Source organism: Myiozetetes cayanensis, unplaced genomic scaffold (genome assembly GCF_022539395.1).
Source record: "Myiozetetes cayanensis isolate MyiCay16 unplaced genomic scaffold, myiCay2020 scf5-8, whole genome shotgun sequence".
Classification (NCBI taxonomy): Eukaryota; Metazoa; Chordata; class Aves; order Passeriformes; family Tyrannidae; genus Myiozetetes; species Myiozetetes cayanensis.
The window spans coordinates 87,216,796-87,238,943 of record NW_026087742.1 but is presented as its reverse complement, the minus strand read 5'-3'; the positions used below and the strand labels follow the sequence as shown (position 1 = coordinate 87,238,943).

Here is a 22,148-nt window from a genome sequence, read left to right as displayed (position 1 = left end):
CAGGGATATTTTTAATTCTTTCCTGAATATGGCAATGACTTGTTACCTTAGCATAATAAATTGTTTCTCTGAAATAGTTGCATTCTGTAAATAATTGCCAATTTTATATGAAGCTTCAATATTGTACTTAAGGTTGATTATCATTAACCCATTGACTGAACACCTACATTAGGATCTGCCTTACAAAATACTGTTCCCAATGCTGGCACAAGGGCACAGTCTTCCCAGTGCCCCGGGTATCACATCCTTAAGAAAATTATAATTAATAATAAAAAAAATAGCACACATCTGTCTTTCTACTCCTTACCCTTGGAGGCACCTCGTCACTGTCTGATCTAGCCCAAGCCTTTTGGGTGGGGTCGGGTACCTCCGACTTAGAGTCAGAACTCTGATTTAGCACTTCACTGCGTGAAGGTGGATATGGGTCCTGGGAACGAAGATGGTGATGAGCAAATTTGGGAGAAGGGTCACTGAAGGAATGGGATCGCGAGACAGGGGAAACATTGTTCTTGAGAGATGCCAGATGGGACCACTGTACCTTACAAGAAAACAAAACATAAAACATTCAATGCGCTCAGTATAACCGGCTTTCCAATTAACACAGAATAAAGGCAGGTGGGGTGGGCAGAGACAAATTGGTTATGGCATTAGGTAAGCGTGGGGTGGAATCAATGCACTTAAAAGCAAGGCAAGCGCCCAAAGAACGTAACAGACTGAAAATACAGCACATATGCACTTTTTGTGAGATATACTCTCCACATACACATACACTGGTGCCCAGAGGAAAGCGGGACCCAATATCTGCTCAATGAGACTGAGTCCAAAGGCCACTCAAGACAGAAGTCGCTTTCGATTCCCCGATCTTCAGTGGGCTTTGACCAGGTCTCATGGCAGCACTGGTGGGCTGGGAAATTTGAAGTGGACATCCAATTGAAAAAAAAGTGCAAATCAATGAATGCTCTAAATTGTGCAAACCAAAAGATATTTACATTTCCTAATAAATTTAGGAACTAGATACAGTTCCAAACTTTTGGAGAAAGACCATAACACAAAGCCTTTATTCCTTTACAGTCATTGCAATATATATAAAAAAACCATAATATATATTGTATATTTATGTACATATATATATTGTATACATATGTACAATGCATATTATACTTACACCATATATGTACCATATACTGTACATATATACATATTTAGACACAAACTACACACACACACACATTCAACTACATACATTAGGAAGGCACAAAGTGACTCCAGAGTCAAAATTCCATTGGGATTTCCACTGAAATCCCTATTGACCCTTCAGCCTGTTTCCTCCTTGTGAATAAACCTGTCTTTCGAAGTTGACTTCTGAAACTAAGCAAGAGGAAATGTACTAACTGAGGAGCATACCGTTTCCACACCTGTTAATTAACCAAAACTTTGCTTTCAATCCCGGTTTCAGTAGGTTGGATGTATTTGTTTTTGTATGATTATTATTTCCTCAATTGTAATACACACAGCTGTTGAAGAGCCTGATTATCCTTAATAGGAGTGAAAGACACAGACTTTAAAAGTAACTGGCACAGAGAACATGAAGATACAAGTCCAATATTTTGAAATAGTCATAGAGGTTTGAATAAAAGCCAGGAATTAATGAGTAAGAGATGAAGTTCTGTCCTGATTTCTCCCACTCTCCCGTCTGTTCAAATTCTCCTGTTGCCCAAAAGAGTTGCAATACCCAGTTCACAGTCATGGATGTTGTTAGCTTGCACTGTCATCAACAGACTTGAAAGAACAAAATTCTGCATGGAAACGGAGAAACTGAATACACAACTATACCATTTAACTTAACACACCTAAATTGCTCAGAATTTCTCGGTTATGTCTAAGTTTTAGACAGAGGTTACTTTTTCAATTCATGCTGTAATTCCTATGAGATCAGATATTAAGACCTGGAGGCTCTTCATTAGAAAAAAACAGAAAAACAGCTGCCATGCAGCTCAGTGGTTTCAACCTCTTTTTGATTTTCCAGGGATGGTAGAGAACTCTATTTAGCAGCTGTAGGCCTACTGACAACAAACTTGCTTTTCTTAGTCATATTTTGTAAATCTCTTTGAAACCATGTTCATACTATTAAAACACACTTGTTTGGTTAGCTTCCCTCAGCAAGAATTTTAAAAACCAAGCAAGCTCACTTTTTCTCCGAGCATCCTTTTTAGTAGTAAATACATTGCACAGAGCAAATTCTGAATTATAAAAGTGTTCTGCAACTGTCACCAGCATTTGATCCACCATGTCACTGTTGCAAAGATAATAACAGAATGCAACAGTTCTAATCTAGGTCTAACAATTAAAAAAAAAACCCATCAGTTTATCAATAAAATAAGCAACAACAGATGAAGAGTAAATCTAGTGGATAAGCTACTTTGTGTAACAGTGCTACCATTTACATAAGACTTGCTAATGCCAAGATCTGCAAATTTGAAGGAAACCTGTTGGGACTTCTGCATTTCCTCCAGGCTCATCAGGATTTTCCTGAGCACTTACCTGGGGCTCCATTGGCCTCTGCAGGGCAGGCTGAGCAGGTTCTGAGTTTCCATTGGAAAAGGACTCTGATCTTGAAGGCACTGGTGGCTCCAACACTTTGCCCATCTGTTTAGACTGTGCTTCAGGGGAGCCCTGATTAGTTTTTCTAAACCTCTCCTCCACCTAAGCCAAAATAAACAGAGGTTAAGCCTTGAGTCAATAAAACCAATTACAGCAGAAATACAAAGATGAGTATCACGTTCCCTTTACCAAAAAGAAACCAAATACATTTGGGGTTTAGCAGGATTTTTTTTTACCCACCCACTTTTGCCAGCACTGTAAGTTCACTGAGCAAACTACACCAAAGTGGCAAGTGGGCCAATACAGAAAATCCATACTAGAAAGAGAGGAGATACAGGAGGCAGTAAGATGTGAGATAATATGATGAAAGACCATTACTGGGCTTCTTTCTGCCTAGACTAATTATTATCCATCAGTATTTTCCCTACAAACAATAAAAAGGATATATGAAAACAGAAATAACTTTACAATACAAAAGTACATTTCCCACTGCTATCCCTTACTTTAGTTACCTACCTTATGAAACCAATGGTTCTGGATTATCTGCTTTCCTGTGCTTCTCTCTTTGGCAAAGGAAAAACAGACAGGAGGATATACTTCTCTACCCTGGAATCTGTTCTGCTTTAAGTACAAAACTGTAGGACTGATCATCCTCTCTCTTATCAAACACTCCCAACACAACCTCATAGGCTGCAGAGGACAGCCCCAGTAGCTTGTTTCTTGTTCTCAGGAAGGTGTAGAAGTGATTGTAATAATGGCCAGTCTTCGCGAGCGAAGATCCGGGGAAGGTCTTTACACCTTCCAGCCTGCGCATTGGATTTTTTAGGTGAGACACAGTGTGCGCGGAACTGAGCCCACCCTTTAATCCTAAGGTTCATCTGCCGGGGCCAAGCGAGCTTGGACGGTGGCAGCGAGGTCCTTAGGACGTAGGTTGCCTTTTTAAGGGCTAACGAGCTCCATCTGCCCGGGAGTGGCCCTGACCGGGAATCGAACCCGGGCCTCGGCAGTGAAAGCACCGCGCCCTTACCACTAGACCACCAGGGGCTCTTCAGAAGTGATTGTACATCAACGTCAAAAGCTTGTTGAAGGGAAGACTAAATCAGAATGTGCTCAATCCTCAGAAAGAACATCAGCCAAGGTCCCCATGCAGAAACATCAACTCTTCCAAGGCCACAGCATTGAGAACAAAGTGAGAGGTATGAAGGGCAAGAGACGGAGCAAGGGTACAGGCAGAAAGCAAATATATTCCCATTTCCTAAGACAGTCTGTTGCTGGAACCAGGGCAGCATGTGCCTTTCTGCCAGAGGAGCTGCCTCTGAGGAATGCTCAACTCTCAGAATTTTATCAAAGCATCAAAGATTAAACTGGCAGTTTGGGCTGATATCATGTGCTTTAACCCTTGTGCCTGAAGCACAAAACCAGTACTGGGGTACTGGTTTCCTAGCAGTTGACAACCTGGAGAGACTGGCTGTCAGAAGACAGAGGCAAATTTCCAGGACTCCTCACTTCAGCTGGGCTGCTTTACAAACCCAACCTGCCTCTGCTTTCCAGAATTTGAGGATGTAACAGTTTGCCTGTGGGAACACACAGACAAGCTTCTGCCAGGTCTACACAAAATACACCACGTCTTAGGAAGTACAAGAATGGAGGCAAGCATCTTCACCATACAATTATTTTCACCACTGTGTTCAACTTCACAGAGCCATCCTTTAAAGTTTAAAAAGCAGGCCAGACTCCTTGTTATGAATAGAATGACGAAAAGCCCCAAGTCCTTCTGTCTGAAGGAGCAGGTTTTCACATCTCTAGCGGTAGATGATAGGAGGTTTCTTCCACAAAGCACAAGAACTGCATGAGCCACATGGCTTCAAAACTAGGCAAGAAGTGGGAAGGAGACAGAGTGTGCAGCCCTGGATCGAAACAGGTCCTGTTCCACTCATCTGACTGCATGGACCTGAAAATGGTTTTAATCTCCCCGCTGCTTCCCAAAGCCAACCTTAGAAATCCTTATATCCTCATTGCTACTGCAATTGAGTTAAATGGTTATTACCATTACACTTTGCCAGAACAGGAAAGTTAGTCCACTTCAGCTTATCACTCCTATCACTCAACATCTCCACAGATGGAGACTTTCTCTGGAGAGCAGTATATCTGAAAGTATGAGGCACAGAACATTCATTCTAATTCGCTATTTTATGTCAAGAATGATGTCAGAGTTAATGCCTGCTTTTAAGATTAATTGGTGTCACTCCCACTGCCAGGCTATACTTCTACCACACTTTAAAGACTATTACACAGTAATCTCTGGGAAGATTTCACTACTAACCAACATTTCTGGGCCTTCACTCCTTCTAGCTAGAGCAATCACAAAAGAAAATGACTACAACAGAAAAATAGCTAAGTCAGTGGTTCTCCTAATGAATGTAACACTTGAATCTTCATTAGTTTCTCTCCTTTTACACTCAGAAAGGAAAACAGAGCACATACAGTTCTGCATTGCTCCAAAGCCAGCATTCAGGCTGCACAGAAGTGCTGGACTGGCACTATGCTTTCACTGAGGTGGGCCAAGAGTGTGCAACAAGGACCACAGGGCTGGTTCCATGTCTGCACCACCACATACCAGTAAGCCTGAACTTATTCCAAGTAAGAGAGATGGACTAGATAAGTTAACCATCAAGCAGAATGGATGAGATAGCACAAACATGGTTTATGAAAAACTTGGACAACAGCATCTAGAAGAAAATGGGTTTGTGTCCACCAAGCCCAAACAGCAATACTTCAAAGACTAAGAAGCACTACTGAATGAAGGCAAACCAAGAGCTTTTTTATCACATTCAGCAGCCTCAAGGGTATTTTTTGTTCTTGTTCCAAAATGTATTTACCTAGTTCCCACATGCTGCTGATGAATGCCTTTAAGAGCTTTGACTAGCATTGCCCAGTCTGGTGGTTTGCGGGCAGTATGGCGCTCAAAGGAGACGTAAGAATAAGACCATTGAAAGAAAGCCAAGTATGCATCAGAGGCAATTACTTGCTTAGCTTATCCATGGACCAATGGAGACAGGGGACCACCCACTGAAACAAACAGCACATTGGTGACTTCTGTTCGGCTTGTGAGTGCCTGAAGTCCAAGAAGGCAGCACCGCAAAGTTTCAAAAGAGCAGGACATGATCTCAGAATAGAATACTTAAACACTTCAAAAATGAAACTAATGAAATTCTGGTTTGTGTTCATGACAGGGAAATTTCAAAGAGCATATGTTAAAACATCAAACGTGTAAACGTGCTGTATGCAAACATCCCTTATATGTTTGTGCTTTTCAACTGACTCTCAATTTCCAATCACCAGTACTTGCCAGAGACACAAATAACCAACTGCACCAATTCTTCCTACAAAAACATATCTGATGAAGCACAGATGTAACTTCCTGATGTGATGCTTCCAAAACCAGGTCCCCTTAGTCTGCAGCCTTCCAGACCTTCTTTCCAACTTTTATACCTCAAAACTCTGAACTTCGGTGATTGCAGTAAAACTAATCAGAAGTAGCCCTCAGGTTTGGAAACCAGTGCCAACAGTTTAAAGTATTCTGCCCCTTATGCGTGATGCTTTGGCCTCCAACCGTACTGTAGTAGAACTGCAGTCACGCTGATGCAAACAGGCAGAGGAGCAGTTAACAGATTCCTGCCTACGAGCAGGACTTACCTCACGTGCTCTTTCAGCAGGTTCATAGTGGGATTTTGGCTCAGGGGTATGATAGCTTTGTTTATTTCTTTCTTGCTGCTGCTGCTGCTGTTGTTGCTGCTGCTGCTGTTGCTGCTGCTGCCGCCTGTGATCGTGCTGCAGTGACAGGAGGTAGGCTTGCTCCTGCTGCAACTGGCGCTGGAGTCGCTCTGCCTGCCGGTGTTCCTCCATCTCTCGCCATCTGTATTCCTTTGAGAGAACAGGTGAGTAATTCGAGACATGACATTGACTGTATGGTGGACGTGTCCCTATCCATCCCATTAAAAAGGCACCTTTCTGGTTGTTGTTGTGACTTTTTTTGTTTGTTTGTTTATTTCATTGTTAAAGTGTAACGAAGAGCTAAGTTAGACCCACATGGCTTGTGTCTCATGTTGGGAAAGTCAAGAAAGTACTGCTAAGCTTGACATGATTGGAGAGTTATGTAAAAACTGATTTTTATTAAAGGGAAAGAAAAAGAGTTATTTATGCTAAATCCAGTGTAAAGTTCATAAAACAATGACTTAGACCAACACTAGGCCATTGTACCCTGGGGTGGATTTACATATCATGTGTGGTTTTGATCTGCAACACAAGCACTCTAGTTCTTCACTGAATGCCAAGGTCTGTTCAGAAACTCGACCACCACACCAGAACTGTTCCACTTTAACATAAAGCCTCCTCTTACTGCCCAGAAAGCAGTGTGACCATACAGCACTTCTCATATGTGCCTGTCAGCCCACAACGCTAGCATAAAAGGTCTTTTAATCAAGCTCCTTTGTTGTCATACTGTCAGTGTAGCTGTGCCCGACTGAGGGAAGCCTAGGACTGGCTGGATAAATGGATCCTATAGCTACTGAACAAAACAGATACAGTGCTTTACCAGTAACATGGCCTGCTCCTGGAGCAGCTGCTGCTGTAGAATTTCCAAGTGCCGCTGCTCCTCTTCTAGCTGTCGCCTGATATACTCCTGTCACATAGAAATTACCCAGCAATAAATTTATTCAAAAGGAATGCATCAGAACCCCCTGGGTGGAACACCACACGCTACTTCCCCAGTTCAGCTTAAATGAGAAACGCACTTCAGGATGGATTAGTGCCTGCAGAACAATTTAGGAAGCCCTGCCTCCTACGCATTGGATTTCGGCCCCTTCTGTTCTGAAATTTGCACTCCTGCAAATGTTACGGGCACGGGCCAGAGCTCGTTTATGTGTTTTGGAAGTGGTTTCAAGAAGCAGCAAAATGCACTTGAAGGTTTTGGAAAGTTAAAACACAGCAAGTCTGACTCAACACAGCCAATACAAAGTCACATGCAAGTTGTATTAAACATTAGTGTGTTGCACTGGTGCGATGAACTGTTAGCAACAGCTAGAGCCAGGCATAGTATAGGCAGAGCTGGGGCAAGCTCCCCCAAAGGGGCTCTGCCAAGTGCAGTTGGGACCTGCCCTGCCATCTCCCCTGCTGCCCTCACCAGAAGCTTCTCCTGAGCAAACACTGCCAGCCTTGCTGAATTATGCGATGGTTATGACACAAACAAACATCCACCAGGAAACAGATATTAGACCAAACTCGCTTGCTCTTGCAATCTATCCATCTCTTCACCTGCAGCCTCAACAGGTCGAGACATTTACCCACTGCTTCACCTACCCCCTGGAAGAACTCAAACTCTGAAGCACCAAACCCAAGCTGGTAACATCCTATCATGCAATTAATGGAAGTATGTAACATGTGCATGCGCACACACACAAGCACACGCACACATTTACAGTGTATGCATAAAGAAATTAATGGATCAGTGATACTGTGATGGGAGTTATAGAAAGTCTTGTGACAGACTGATGAGATACACTGTACTGTTGTTACGCACATTGGCTGAGCCACAGTTTCAGTTAACAAAAATTCTAAGAGGAGACATGTCTTTTCTTCTAGAAAAAAAGAATAAGAATTCAGAGTGGTTCAGCTTGGCCACATCAATTAACCATTTGTTATTATTGGCACTGTGCGTAATTAGCATTTCAACAGTTTTAAAAGCAGCTGGGGGAATACCCGGTGTCTGCCCAAAAGCAAATTGCTATGCAGTAATTAGAGATTTTCCATATATTTATTCCCATTTGTTAGTCTTCTCTTCTTTTGACCCAAAAATCTTTGAAACATACACAAACACAATAAAATTCCCCAATAACACGATCATCAGTGATCTCAAATACAGTGACTTTATGTAAGAAAAAATTAAGATGTATCAGGGCCAAACTCAGTATTACTGAAGTTAATGGGAAATTTACAATCAGTCTCTAGGACAGAAGTTTTGGCCTTTTATTTGGGATCAGTATTTTGCAGTACATGCACAGGAAGTATTGCCCTGATTATCAACCTGATTAAAGTTATTAAGGGATTTTAAAACATGCAGATTTCATGCATAAATATAGCAGCTGAATTTCACAGTTTAACAGGCTTCTCACCTGCACTTTCAATATACTAAGGGCACAATGACATAACTCAAGGTATACTTGTTGCCTGAACTGGCATACACTATTAGAGCTGATTTTAAATAGACAGAGAGAGTAATTGTATATTTCAGTTTTAAGAAGGAAAACCCTCTGCAGCTCAAAGATTCCTTCTCAAATTCAGACTATTCAAAGTTCATGACAAGCCTCTGACCAATTCTGGGTGGCAGAAGTTGACATGCAACAGAGCTGCCCTTCTCTTAGAAGGCCTTCTGAACAGGGGCATGTCCTGCAAGAACCATTGATCCAGCAAGACAAGCCTAGAAATAATTTTCAGCCCCAATGATGATTTTGCCAATTCTGACGATTTTTAGTTGAGCCCAGGGGCACAAGTTGAATTTAGAATGAGTACTGCAACAAGACTTCTTTTTTTGAGGGAATATTGAGTCTGCCAGAATTTTCCATAAAGCCCTACGATCTATGTTAGTGCGTTTGCTGTCAAAGACAACAAAGATGAAAGAGTTAGTGTTAGATTGCCTCTAAGCTGCTTTAGGTTTACTAATTCTTAAAAAATTAAATTAGAACTTAGAAGAAACAAACCTATTGCACATATATCTGTATCATGGACTCACCTGCTCCCTTTCTACCCTCCTCTTTTCCTCCTCTGCTCTTCTTCTCTCTTCCTCCTCCTTACGCCTCCTCTCCATTTCTTCCAGACGTCTTTTTTCCTCCTGTTCTCTCCGCCTTTGCTCACGCTCTTGTTGCCTTCGAGCTTCCCTTTCTCTTCTTTGTTGCTACAAAAAAGGAAAAGAAACCACAAAGTTTTACTTTTGTTGTTATCAAAGAAAGAGGTGGGGTTGTTTTCTATGGTGGAGCGAGATTTACCAGGACTGGCAAGCTCTGCAACTGAGTGACAAAACATTTTATGCAAGTGCTCCACAAGGAAACTAACTCACTGCCAGCACACATCTCTCTCTAAAAGCAGCCTTGCATACTCTCTCTGGTTTCTTCATGCGGACACACAAAGTCACATACCATATTCCTGACAACTGAGGGGTGGAAGTGCACTGCTCTCTTCAAGGCAGGCTAACACTGAAATCCCAATCTTTGAACAACTACTGAACTCAAATCATAATCAGCGACAACTGCCTTGACATCAGCAAATTATCTACACGTTGTCAAAAGTGAATTATCAGCCCTACTGAATCAACTAACTCAGTAAATGACAACTACCTGAACTTTCTGTAAGTAGCTTCTCTCTTCAAACAGTTCATGCTATGAATTTGGGGGTGTTGGCCCAACATCCAAGCTCAGTTTAATGGACTGCCCAAAACTTTGCCTAAGAGAGACGAAAGGATGACCAACTACACCTTAGCCCCTCTCAGAACATCAAAAGCACCTATATGTAAAAGAGGAAAAACAGCTGAACTAAGCTTTTACATTTACACAGATAAGCTTCCACATATGACCCAAATACAAACTGATGCTGGTAAGTCTGCTCAGGTCTGAAAAGAACCTGGAAAACAGCTCTAGAAAGCATGAACTTATTAATTTATTTCTACAGAACACTACATATGACTTCAGAAGAGACATTTTAAATGTCCATACAGTCGTGACCAACTCCTCATGCACTTCAGCAGAAGCATCCAGTTACTCCACCTACCTCAAAATCCCAGGTAGCCTCCCACAACTGCCTAAGTGTCAAAAGACCCAGCTGTCTCCTTTTCAACTATCAACTGGAAATATCTCTACAACATTTACTTCCATTATAGGTTTCTATAATATGCTAAAAAATATAGAAGAAATTTAAACCAAAAAATATCACGTACAAATTTAATCCCAGGGACAAAAATGAAAACGTATATTGGTTCTTCCTTGTAACATTTAGATTAACATCAATACTATCCCAAATTTCTGTTGAAGCAAAGCTTCCACAGATTTGCCAGTCTCAAGGCACTCCATGTAGTCTTGCAAGAAAGTGCAGGCTAAGCTTTTATTTGGGTTCACAAATCCAGTTACTGATGTGCATTTCATAGTTGTGCTCAACTGAAGAAGTAAAGGTCAATCTACATGTGTTACTTTATGGGATGAGTTTTCTCTGCTTGGCACTATGAAGTAAATGAAAGATCAAGAGGTTTTCCATCTTCTGGAATCAATACTGACATGACAGTGGATAAGAAACATGGAGTGAGGGGTGGGGGAAGATGGGTCTTGGGGTTCTCTGGGCTTTTCTGCCATGAGAAGTAGTGGATGTCCCAACCCTGCAAGTGTTCAAAGCCAGGCTGGATGGGGCTTTCAGCGGTGGAAGGCATCTGTCGTGGTTTTGCCCACCAGTCCATCTCTGGGGCTGAGGATGGTTTTGTCCAGGTGATTTCCGGACAAAAAAACCAATCAAAAAGTTCAGTGACGCCTTTGCTAATTACATCTTTAAGAAAACGGAAGAGAAGGTTGTGGCGCAGTTGAAATTAAGAACAGCAGCCATGTAGGAAAGAAGGGTAGCGGGCCCGAGGAGGGCCAAGGCCCCCTCCTCCCCCGGCTTGGGCCGGGGGGGACAGGTGCAGTACTGAAACCTCCCTTCTCTCTTGTGAGAGAGTGAAGAAAAAAAAGGTTTAAAAGACGAACTGCTTAGACGAGAAACCGCTGCAGAAGAATTCCAGCCATGAGATAACAGGATTTTCAAGGTCAAAGCTGCAGTCGCAGAAGAGAGAAGAAAAGTTCGAAGGGGGGAGAACTGCTTTTTCTCCTTTTCGCTCTCCCTCCCTTCAGCAGGGTAAAGACTGAAAAATAAAATCCCTGCCACCTGTAGAAGTTTACTGGAGTGAAGAGACCCCCATGTGGCTCACAGAGGAGCTTGTGGATGCACCAGAGATTTGTGACTTTAACAGAGAAAGCCTTATGCTGGAGTAAAAGCGGCTCAGATGAGGCAGAGTCCTGTTAAAGACTTTGTGACCCTCGAAGGGATCGATGCTTATGCTGGAGCGAGACGGCTCAGATAAGCTTGGGATCTCAGTGAGAGATCCATGCTGCTGCCGTTGAAGATTTATGACCCTGACGGGTATTAGAACCTACGCTGGAACACAAAACGGTTCAGGTAGGGATGTTGGGATCCATGTGTGGGATCCATGCTGCTGGTGCTGGAGATTTATGACCCTGACGGGAATGAGGACCTACGCTGGAACAGAAAATGGCTCAGGTGGGATATTGGGATCCGAGTAAGGGATCCAGACTAGACCCATGCCGAGAAGTCAATCAAGGACTGTTCTCCCATGGGGAGGGACCTCCATAGGGAAACAGGGGTGAACTCTTAAACCATTATCCCCTGTAACCCTGTGGAAGAAGATCCATAGTAAGCAAGTGTCCCCTTGCAAGCCTATGGAAGGAAACCCTTCAGGACCTGGGTAACCCTCAGCCTTCGGTTTTAACCCAGGAGGGGGGTAGGCCCAGCCCTGGAGGCCAACACAGAATAAGAGAGAGATAAAGAAGTTCCAACTGCGACGAAAATGCTGCAGAGTTACTAGAGAGAGAGAGAGAGCTGGAATTCTGAGAACAGAAAAGGACTGCTTCTCCTCCTTGGACTGATATAAAGGGAAGTAGGGGGAAAAGTATCTTTTGTAAATACATAGTACCTTTTACTCAAGTAGAATTGTTATAAATATAATTCTTTAGTTTTAGTTTAATAATAATAAATACTCATATACTTTTTTTCAATTCAGTCTCTTTTTGTCTGCATAAACCTTCTCTCAACTGATAGTAATTGTATGGGGAGTATAAAAGTAAATTGAGCCAGGGCAAAACCACAACAGCATCTCTGCCCATAGCAGGGAGCTTAGAGCTAGATGGTCTTTAAGGTCTCTCCCAACCCAAACCCTTCTGTGATTTCATGAAGCAGTAGCACTTAATATAGGCTGCTTTCCAATTCTCTTTAATTAACTGAACTTCAGGGAAAGATGCCACTTTCTGGAAGACCACTGTTCAAATACACCCACGCTGTAACTATGGCACCTTCCTTCCTGGCCTATAGCATCATCCTGGGTTCACTACAACCTTTCTGTGCCACAAGACATAAGGTCTTTTCTCCCCCATATTTTCTGTATCTTCTCAGAAACACAGCTTCCTTGCTCTTGCATCTCTTCTAACTAAATCCATTTACCAGCCTTTTCACTCGTGCTTAAGCAAGCTCTCTTCAATGAAAGCAGATATAAAAATAGTAAAAGCGCTGCAAGGCAGCTACAGCACACGGTGCATTTCATAAGTTTCACTGCTTCCCCTCCCTCATTTTTTAAGCACTGTAAAAGGATTAAGTAGGCACTTTTATTTCTGAATATACACATCAGTGTCAAGCAATTTCTACATTTAAGTCAATATATTCAGGTGCTTCTTGGCTAATCAAGTCTGACAGGCTCTTTGTTTAAGAAAACTAAGATGTGAAGTACAATAATATTGTTGCCTTGAGGATGCAAGAGACGGCACACTGCTGACTGGCTAATATGATATGCATATTTATCAACTCAAACAATATTGTGTTGACATTGTTAAGCAGATATATTGCAAATCTTGAGACGGCAACAATTTCACTACAAGGAAGATGGGCAAATTCATTGCATCTTGAATTAATTCAGAAGTATTCAGCAATAATTATACATAACTGAACTTAATGTGAGAAAAAGAAATTACAGATTGATTAAGAGAGCTGGTTTCCCATGGCATCACAAAATAAACAAAATCAATTTTTAGAAGATGAGATTTTTAAGCAAACCTTGATCCAGGTATCTAGCTCAGTACAATAGTAGATATTTATTACTCAGAAAAAAAAAAGGGGGGGGGAGGGAAAGAAGGATTCTCTGACACCAGTGAGCATTGAAGTCAAATCTCCAAAGCACAAATTTGCTATTGCCTATGTGCCAAAGTACACAGAGAGATGGAGTTTCTCTGCCTCGCTTCCACCTTCCCATCAGACACTGCCTCAGCCCCTTGCTGGGCATGTGGGAAAGGAGGTACCTAGCACTGCAGGAGCCTGCATGAACATCTTGTATGATCCCCTTATTCCCAAGACCTAGTTGGAAAAGAAAGACTTCACTTCCTTTGCATGTGGCCTTTGAAACCTCAGAATCAAACTACTGGCCACTACCAAAATGCAATTTACTTTTAACAAGATCAGGGAAAGTTAACCTACAGTGACAACCTTCTCTTGGGTCCCAGCCTACATCTTGTCAAAGCGATGGCGAAACTGGTTGGTGGCAAGTTGCATTGTCCCAAGCCTCCAGAAGCAGCCCTTTAAGCTGACTTCCTACCATCCTTCTGTTGGCACAAGGTTGCCTTCCTGACTGCCCCTGGCAAACTCTCCCATGAGGACACACCAAAACCCTGATCACCATGTTTTTTTAGGCTTGCCCAAAGGAGGGCAGAGGGACAAGGGAAAACCATTAGTTCAAACTGTCATTTCTGTTCACAAAAATTGGCCTTATGAATTTGGTGCAATTGTCAGATACTATAATTTTTATCATGTCCTACAAAAAGCCTGATATAAAACAATGTTGTCCAATAAGCAGTAGGTATAGATCTAGATTCCTAAAATTATGGATGTATATTCAGATCTTCTTTAGTTGGATATGGTATTGCCAACTTTCTTGCACATGTCAGATGAAATGCTTATTTTCACAGAGCTAACTGTAGACCAGAAGGTAAGGGCAAGAACTCTTCAAAGAAATTTCAGACATGCCAAAACAGAATTTTGACAAAGCCCATACTGCCTCAAATTACTGCATTTCACAAAATGGGCATTTACTACGCAAATAACATTAAAAATAAACAAAAACAAAACAAAACCAAACAAAAAGTACACACAGAAAACATCGTGTCAATACTCTGGCTCCTTGTCTGGTTCTAGGGTACAATAATTATGATCTCATAATGGAACCTGACATCTCCAAACTGGAAGTCCATGCAGTAGAGTACAATTTACCAGGAGGGGGCAATACAACTACACATGCAGTTGGTGTATACCAATGAACTCAGGGCCTCGTTCATACAGTGAAATGATGGAAGACAGATATAGATCCTCTAATTTAAAATTCATAAGATATTATTACTCTGTCTTATATTCAAAGATTGATAAATACATATATTAATTATTTCTTTCACAAAGATTTAGGTAGTTCTGGTATCAGCTTAAGAAGAGATTATTAAAGAGACTTTTGCTTTGTCCACACTAGAGATAAACCAGAAGTACTCAGCACCAATCCAAGCTGCAAGCAATTCAAATTAAGCAGATACGAATACTCTCCCCCTCTGAAAAAGAAACAAAGCCCTGGCAAAAAGTGCCCGCAGGTACACCCACATTAACATCTTGTTCAGATCAGGAGGGCTCTTTTAAAATGAATCATCCAATCATCTCCACTTATCCAGTTTTGTTTCATATTTTGAAGATGTCTTGGAGTGCCAACCACTCCTTTTGGATGAAATTAAAAAGGCAGATGCACTCCAACCACAAGCAGGCACACAGTCTAGACCTCAGCTAGTCCAAAGGAATTCATCCAGTCTTTAAAGACATGGAGTGAGGTCCTCAGCATTTTAATTACTGTACTCCACAATCTGCTTCTACAGAACTGTACTGTTTGCCAGTGGAGCTATAACCTACCACTTCAAAAACATCCCTTAGGTTCGCATAGCCAGGGACAGAGACACCATTTAATGAAGTTATCCTGAACTGTGGAGGTCCACACAGAATGGGATTCCAGTACAGCCAATTCTGAATTTTCCAAACCAGACTCAGTTTTGCTAAATACAAATTCAAATGCCTTTTTGATAGCCAGCAGTTGTCTCCATGTTGCTGAACAGAAACATAACTTGATCATCCACACTTGATCAGCCAGAACAGCTCAGCTTTCTTGTTTTAACTATCTAAACACTTACTTATATAGTTCATTCACAGAAACACAGAATATGTTGAGTTGGAAGGGACACACAAGGATCATCAAGTAAAACCCTTAGTCCTGCACAGGGTCAACCCCAAGAGTCACACCACGTGCCTGGGAGTCTCATCCAAACACTTCTTGAACTCTGTCAGGCTTGGTGCTGTGACCACTCCACTGGGGAGCCTGTTCCTGTGCCCAACCTCTCAGTGAAAAATTGTTTTCTAATATCCAACCTAAACCTCCTCTGACACAACTTCAGACCATTCCCTTAGGTCCTGTCACTGGTCACCACAGAGAAGAGATCAGTGTCTGCCCCTCCTCTTCCCCACACAACGAAGTTGTGGACTGCAATGAGGTCTGTCCTCAGTCTCCTTTTCTCCAGCATGAACAGACCAAGTGACCTCAACCACTCCTCATACGGCTTCCCCTCAAGACCCTTCACCACCTTCACTGCCCTCCTTGGGACACCCTCTAATAGCTTAATATCTTTCTTATATTGTGGTGACCAAAACTGCTACAATATTGAAGGTGAGGCTTCACCAGTGTGGAGCAGAGCAGGACAATCACCTCCCTCAATCAGCTGGTGATGTCCTCCCAGACATGGTTGGCCCTCCTGGCTGCCAGGGCACTGCTGACTCAGAGTCAACTTGACATCAACCAGGACCTCCAGGTCCCTTACCATGGCACTCATGCATCTCATTCCCCAGTCTGTATGTACAGCCAGGGTTGCCCCATCCCAGGTGCAGAATCCAGCACTTTCCCTTGCTGAACTTCATATGTTTGGTGATTGCCCAGTCCTCTAATTAGTTGGGGTCTCTCTACAGGGCCTCCTTGCCTTCAAGGGAGTCAACAGCTGCTCCAAGTTTTGTGTCATTTGCAAACTTGCTTAGTATCCCTTCCAGTCCTGCGCCCAAGTCATTTCTGAAGATGTTGAAGAGCACAGAGCCCAACATGGAGCCCTGTGGAACCCCACTAGTGACAGGTCACCAGTCTGATGTCACCCCATTCACTATTACCCTTCATGCTTGACCCTTGAGCCAATTGCTCACCCACCACATGATGTGTTTATCCAGCTGTGTGCCAGACATTTTGTTCAGAAGGATCCTGGGAGAGACAGTATCAAAAGTTTTACTGAAATCCAAAAAAGATTACATCAACTGACTTCCCTTGATCAACTGGGTGGGTTACTTGTCATAAAAGGAAATCAAGTTTGATAAGCAGGACTTTCCTTTCACAAAGCTGTGCTAGCTGTGACTGATGACTGTGTTGTTTTTCAGGTATTTTTCAATACTTCCTCAAATAATCTCCATAACTTTACCAGTCCCTGAAGTGAGACTGACAGGCCTGCAGTTTCCAAGGTCCTCCTTCTTGCCCTTCTTGGAAATCGGGAAAATATTCACCAGGTTCCAGTCAGCTGGGATATGTCCAGATTCCCAAGACTGTTCAAAAATATTGAGAGAGGTTTTGTGCTGACATCAGCCAGCTCTTTGAGGATTCTTGGGTGAATCCCATCAGGCCCCACAGATTTGTAGGGATCCAGTTGGAGCAGCAGATCACACAATTTCAGGGTCAACTGAGAGTTGATCATTCTTGCAGTCATGGTCTTCCAGCTCAGGGCACTGAGACTCCCTTGGTCCCTCATCCGTGTTGAAGACAGAGGCAAAGAAAGCGTTAAACACCTCCATCTAGTCTCTGTCCCTGTTTGTGAGATGACCATCCTCATCCTGCAGTGAGCCAATGATATTTCTATACCTTCTACTGCCATTAATAGATTTGAAAAAATTCCTTTTATTGGTCCCCACATTCCTGGCAACTTCAACTCCAGTTCAGCTTTGGCTGCACAAATTTTCTCCCTACAGCAGCAAGAAGCATCTCTGTATTCTTCCCATGTCACTTCACCTTGCTTCCACTAGGCATACACCTTCGTTTTTGCCTTATTTCCAGAGAAGATCCCTGTTCAGCTGAGCTGACCTTCTGCCTCGCCTGCCTGACTTGTAACATTTGGAAATTGCTGCTCCTGCACCCTTAGGAGGTCATGTTTAAAAAGTGACCACCACTGATGGATCCCAGCACCTGCAAAAACATTTTCCATGGGGACTTTACTTACTAATTCCCTGAGCAGTCTGAAGTCTGCTCTCCTCATATCCAGAGTTGAGGTGTTGCTGGCACTTTTCCTCCTGTCAACAGAGACTTAAAACTCAGTTGTTTCATAGTCGCTGTGGTCACCAATCTCAACTTCACTTACAAGATCCACTCTGTTGACAAGCAACAGATTAAGGAGGGTATCTTTCCCGGTTGGCTCCCTTAGGATCTGTTCCATAAAGTTGCCATCCAGGTTTTTTAGGAATCTTCCGGCCTGGGTTCTACCAGTTGTGTGATGATCCCAGTTAATTTCTGGCAAGTTGAAGTCCCCCATAAGGACAAGGGCAGTTCACTTGGAAGTGTCCCTTAGTTCCTCAAAGAATAATTTGTCAGTGTCCTGGCTGGGAGGCCTACAGCAGACTCCCACGATGACATCCGCATTTGTTTGCCCCTTGATTCTTACCCAGAGGCCACTGCCAACTCTGAGCTCCATACATTCTAACCCTTCTATTACATACAGTGCCATCCCTCTGCCTCTTCTGCTCTGCCCTGCAGATCCTTCCTGAAGAGCCTATAACTATCCAACAGGGCACTTCAGTCACAGGACTCTTCCCATCAGGTTTCACTTATGCCACTGACGCCAAATCTCTGGGACTGGGTCAAAACTTTTGAGCTCCTCCTGTTTGTTCCTCATGTTGTGTGGATTGGTGTAGAAACATTTGAGTTGATAGTCTTTATATAACTTTTAAAGGAGGGTTGAGCGTAGGACAAATAAAACCCATCCCAAAATGTCTCAGGTCATTTCCTATACTTTGACCATATATCATTTCACCTTCTCAGGAACACACAAATTACAAAGTTCCTGCAACAATGAGTTTTAGAAGTCACCTATATGCCTTTTAAAAAGCAATCTTTTCTCTAATACTGCTGAGAATTACAGTTTTTGGCAAATGTCCTAAACACGGTTCCTGTTACAGTCTCGGTCAAAACTGTCTAGGCTCTGTGCCAGCATTGTAAGAACAAGCCCTCAATTTTAATTTAGGAAGCAGGGAGGGGGGGAAGTATATGCAACTTGTCCAGGAAGATTATCTAATACATAAAATTCTAACAAAGAATATTAACTGGGTATGTGCAAACATAAACTTACTTTACACAAGGAAAAATTACAAGAAAGCAAGGCTTGGTAAAAATATCAACAAAGCTATGGAAGCCCTGAAATTCAATGCCTAACACTAATCTTAACTCCCATTACCAAGCTCTTCATTGTTTACTGGCTTCATCAAAACAGGGGGGGTGAGTTAAGGACAAAGTGACAACATTCCAATATTTTGGCCTTCAATTGTGTCACAACACTGATGTTTATCTAAATATATGTCTTCCACCCTTCCCCCATCTAAAAGAGTTTGTTTTGGCTGCTATTTTGTTAAAAATCACTTGGGATCATAGATTTTTCCAATGCAAGATCCAACACACTAAATGGGTTTTTTATTGAAAGCTAAATGTGAGGCCTTTTTTTAATCCACTTTAAGAACAATATGATCACCCCTTCACTTGCAAAAGGAAACCTTTTGAATGATGATAACTAATCATTCATATTTATGCCTCTGGGGGAACCAGGCAGAGGTTACAGACCAATATGAGGTAAAAAACTTTTATCTTAAAAATTTTACATGGTTTACTGTGCAACCTTATTCAGTAATACATCAATCTACATTACATGCTGTCTTGTGGATGTGGAAGCTGTCAGTTTTGGTTTGTATTTTAAAAAGCAGGACTGATTAAACACAACTTTCAGGTAACTGCCTTTTCTTTTCAGTTGCTCAATAAGTTATGATATCTGCAACTGCCCCAAAAAGTTCAACCCATGCAAGGAAAATGGTGCATTGCTTTGTTTCCACTACTAGCAGCAGCATGTCCTTTATTTTAAAAAGAAATCCAGATTTTAAGAGTTGCACTGATTACTAAAGTTAAATGACCTAGATAATTTAATTGTAATCCTCTTCTTCAACAAAAAAATACTGCCTGCAGAACCTTAGAGATTAAAGTGGCATTTAAGAGAAACAGTTGACTCCCACACTAAGAAAAATTTTAGAGGCTAAACAGTATCTCAACTTTACCCACCTTTGTCAATATCAATATTTTATTTTCATATTTTTCTAGTGTCTTTTTTTATTAGTTGCTCCCCCCACAAAATTGCTACAGAGTCTAAAAACACTTGGAAGTGCTACGATGTTTATCTTGGCATTCTCAGCAGGGTAAGGAAGAAACAGAAGAGAAATGGAGTTAATATGCCTCCCCTTGTCCCTCCTCCTGGATTCATGTGTGGTTGAATCTTAGCTACCAACCTCTCCTTACGGCAGCACTTAACTCATTTGCACACTGAAAAAGAGGGATAAGGAGCATAATGTGACCTAGAAAGCTATTTGGAACTTACTTTGTATTATTTGTTATGCAAACACATCACGGGATGCAAATCAACATTTGGTCCTGGTTGTGTCCTCATTAAACATTACTAGAATTTGGAAAACCAGACTGGGTGTAGTTTTTCCATCATTGCTAAGTGAACGTTTGAAACAGAGACTCAAGCAAGAGGTCATTTAAGGACGACTGGAATTTGACCCGGCACTTCCTGAAGAGCCAGAAGATTGGTTTCACTTCAGCTCTGTGTCATACCCAGCTTTGCCCTGAAGAGCTGTTTTGAAATCCTCCTACCTCTGAAGCTCACACTGCATATTCCATGTACACACATATATATTAATGCACACAAGATCTTTGGAGGTGACAAGTATGACAGAACAATATTGAACATGTACATTCACTTTATCTTCCAGTAGCATATAGAAACTGCCTCCTCATCATATCACAAATGTATGGTTCACATACTTGTAATTCTTGGAGAATTACAATTTTAACACTGATTATAAAACATATTTATAGATCTACCTTTAAAAGCCCCTTCCAATCCAAACCATTCTATGATTCTATGATCTAGGTGGATTTTAATCATTAAGCTAATATGCATGAGAGAGTAATACATTAAAAAACAGGAACCTACCTACCAAGAATAAATGCCAAGCACCGATGTTTGAGAAAGACTTAAAGGGAAATTTGAGACATGTTATGCCCCCCCTGCCCCCCAGAAATACTCTTGAGAAAAAAATCCATCTGGGAATAATTAATGTCTCCTGTTCTCTACAGCTACCTAAAGTCTAAACAGAGACCAAGACACAGCCTTCCCCCAAGAAACACCTTTAAACAACACAGCTCTGGTTCCTGTTGTCTCCACTGGAGCTGCTGGATATTCAAATGCTTGGGAAGACAGTTTATATTCAAGTAGCCAGTAATGGATTTAAGTGCTTTGCTCTGCATTTGCAGGTGGATTTTCACATGTTTTCCTTCCTGAGATGTGCTGGGGCTACCGGGAACTCTTTTACATGGGGGCAGAAAGGGTAAACACAAGCGTAAGAGGGGTTTCTGCACCCCAGACTCCAGTCTCCTGTTTCTACCTCTTCTAGCCGCCTCCTTTGCTCCTTCTGCTGCTCGATGCGCTTCTGCCTCTCTGCCAGCAGCTGCCTCTTGTACTCCTCCTGCTCACGGAGCTGCTGCTCCTGCAGCAGCTGCTGTCTCCGAAGGGCCTCAGACCGTTCCTTGTTTTCCTGCTGCAGTCTCAGGAAATCACGTCGGAGGGTTGATTCTCCAGGCACATTGACAATGGAACTGCAACAAGAGGAAGTTAAAGCCTCCTGTACAATAAAGCCTGATGAGCCATTACATACCTTTTCCAAAGCAGGGGAACATTCTTAAAATATATCATGATGGTAAAGTTTTATCTCATTTCTTTCAAAGCAAATTTAACATGGATGCATGTTAAATACACGTTCTCAGTGGAAGGTGTGAAATGAGGCCAAGCAAAATAAGGACCAATGCTAACATTGTGGAGACCCTGATCAATCATATTTGTCATAAATCTCCCTCCATCCAGAGTTTGTTAGCTCTAAGCCATAGGAGGGGGAGCTTTAAAGCCTTTAGCAGTCACAGCATAGGTATTCAAACCTTTTGAGTGGTTTGTGTGGCTTGTGCATTCACTTAATAAGAGAGAAATTTAGCTTGCTCCTGATTTATAATCACAGACTGATTTATAATCACATTACTTGGCACAGACTGCCCTGAGCCATCCCAATAGCAATTATTACCTTGGCTCTCCTTCTTGTTCAGGCACTTCCTCCTCTTCTTCCTCACTTCCACTATATTCATACTCCGTCTCATCTAACAGGAAAGAAACAAAGACCTAGATAGTACTTATTTTTAATTTTAGGACAGTGCAGGGTTGCAGTAGCACCTCAGTGAACCATTTCATGTACCCTTCAGTGAGAAAATCTATCATAGACCTTAGAAC

At 42.1% G+C, this 22,148-nt stretch overlaps 1 protein-coding gene and 1 non-coding gene across 9 annotated transcripts in view; both read right to left on the bottom strand.

Moving 5' to 3' along the window:
* MAP4K4 (mitogen-activated protein kinase kinase kinase kinase 4) overlaps nucleotides 1-22,148 on the bottom strand; it is a 172,224-nt gene that overhangs the window by 30,480 nt on the left and 119,596 nt on the right. For 4 of the 8 annotated variants that reach the window (XM_050332482.1, XM_050332484.1, XM_050332483.1 and 1 more), the window contains exons 11-17: nucleotides 21,946-22,018; nucleotides 21,259-21,469; nucleotides 9,389-9,550; nucleotides 7,196-7,282; nucleotides 6,298-6,525; nucleotides 2,542-2,703; nucleotides 308-538 (exon numbers count right to left, since the gene is read on the bottom strand). In XM_050332482.1, the coding sequence (XP_050188439.1) occupies nucleotides 308-538; nucleotides 2,542-2,703; nucleotides 6,298-6,525; nucleotides 7,196-7,282; nucleotides 9,389-9,550; nucleotides 21,259-21,469; nucleotides 21,946-22,018 (1,154 nt within the window). The remainder of the gene's footprint in view (nucleotides 1-307; nucleotides 539-2,541; nucleotides 2,704-6,297; nucleotides 6,526-7,195; nucleotides 7,283-9,388; nucleotides 9,551-21,258; nucleotides 21,470-21,945; nucleotides 22,019-22,148) is intronic. The other 4 variants (XM_050332486.1, XM_050332489.1, XM_050332488.1 and 1 more) reach the window with 1 other exon arrangement.
* TRNAE-UUC (transfer RNA glutamic acid (anticodon UUC)) lies at nucleotides 3,574-3,646 on the bottom strand. Its single transcript has one exon. It is a non-coding gene; the product is annotated as a tRNA-Glu (tRNA).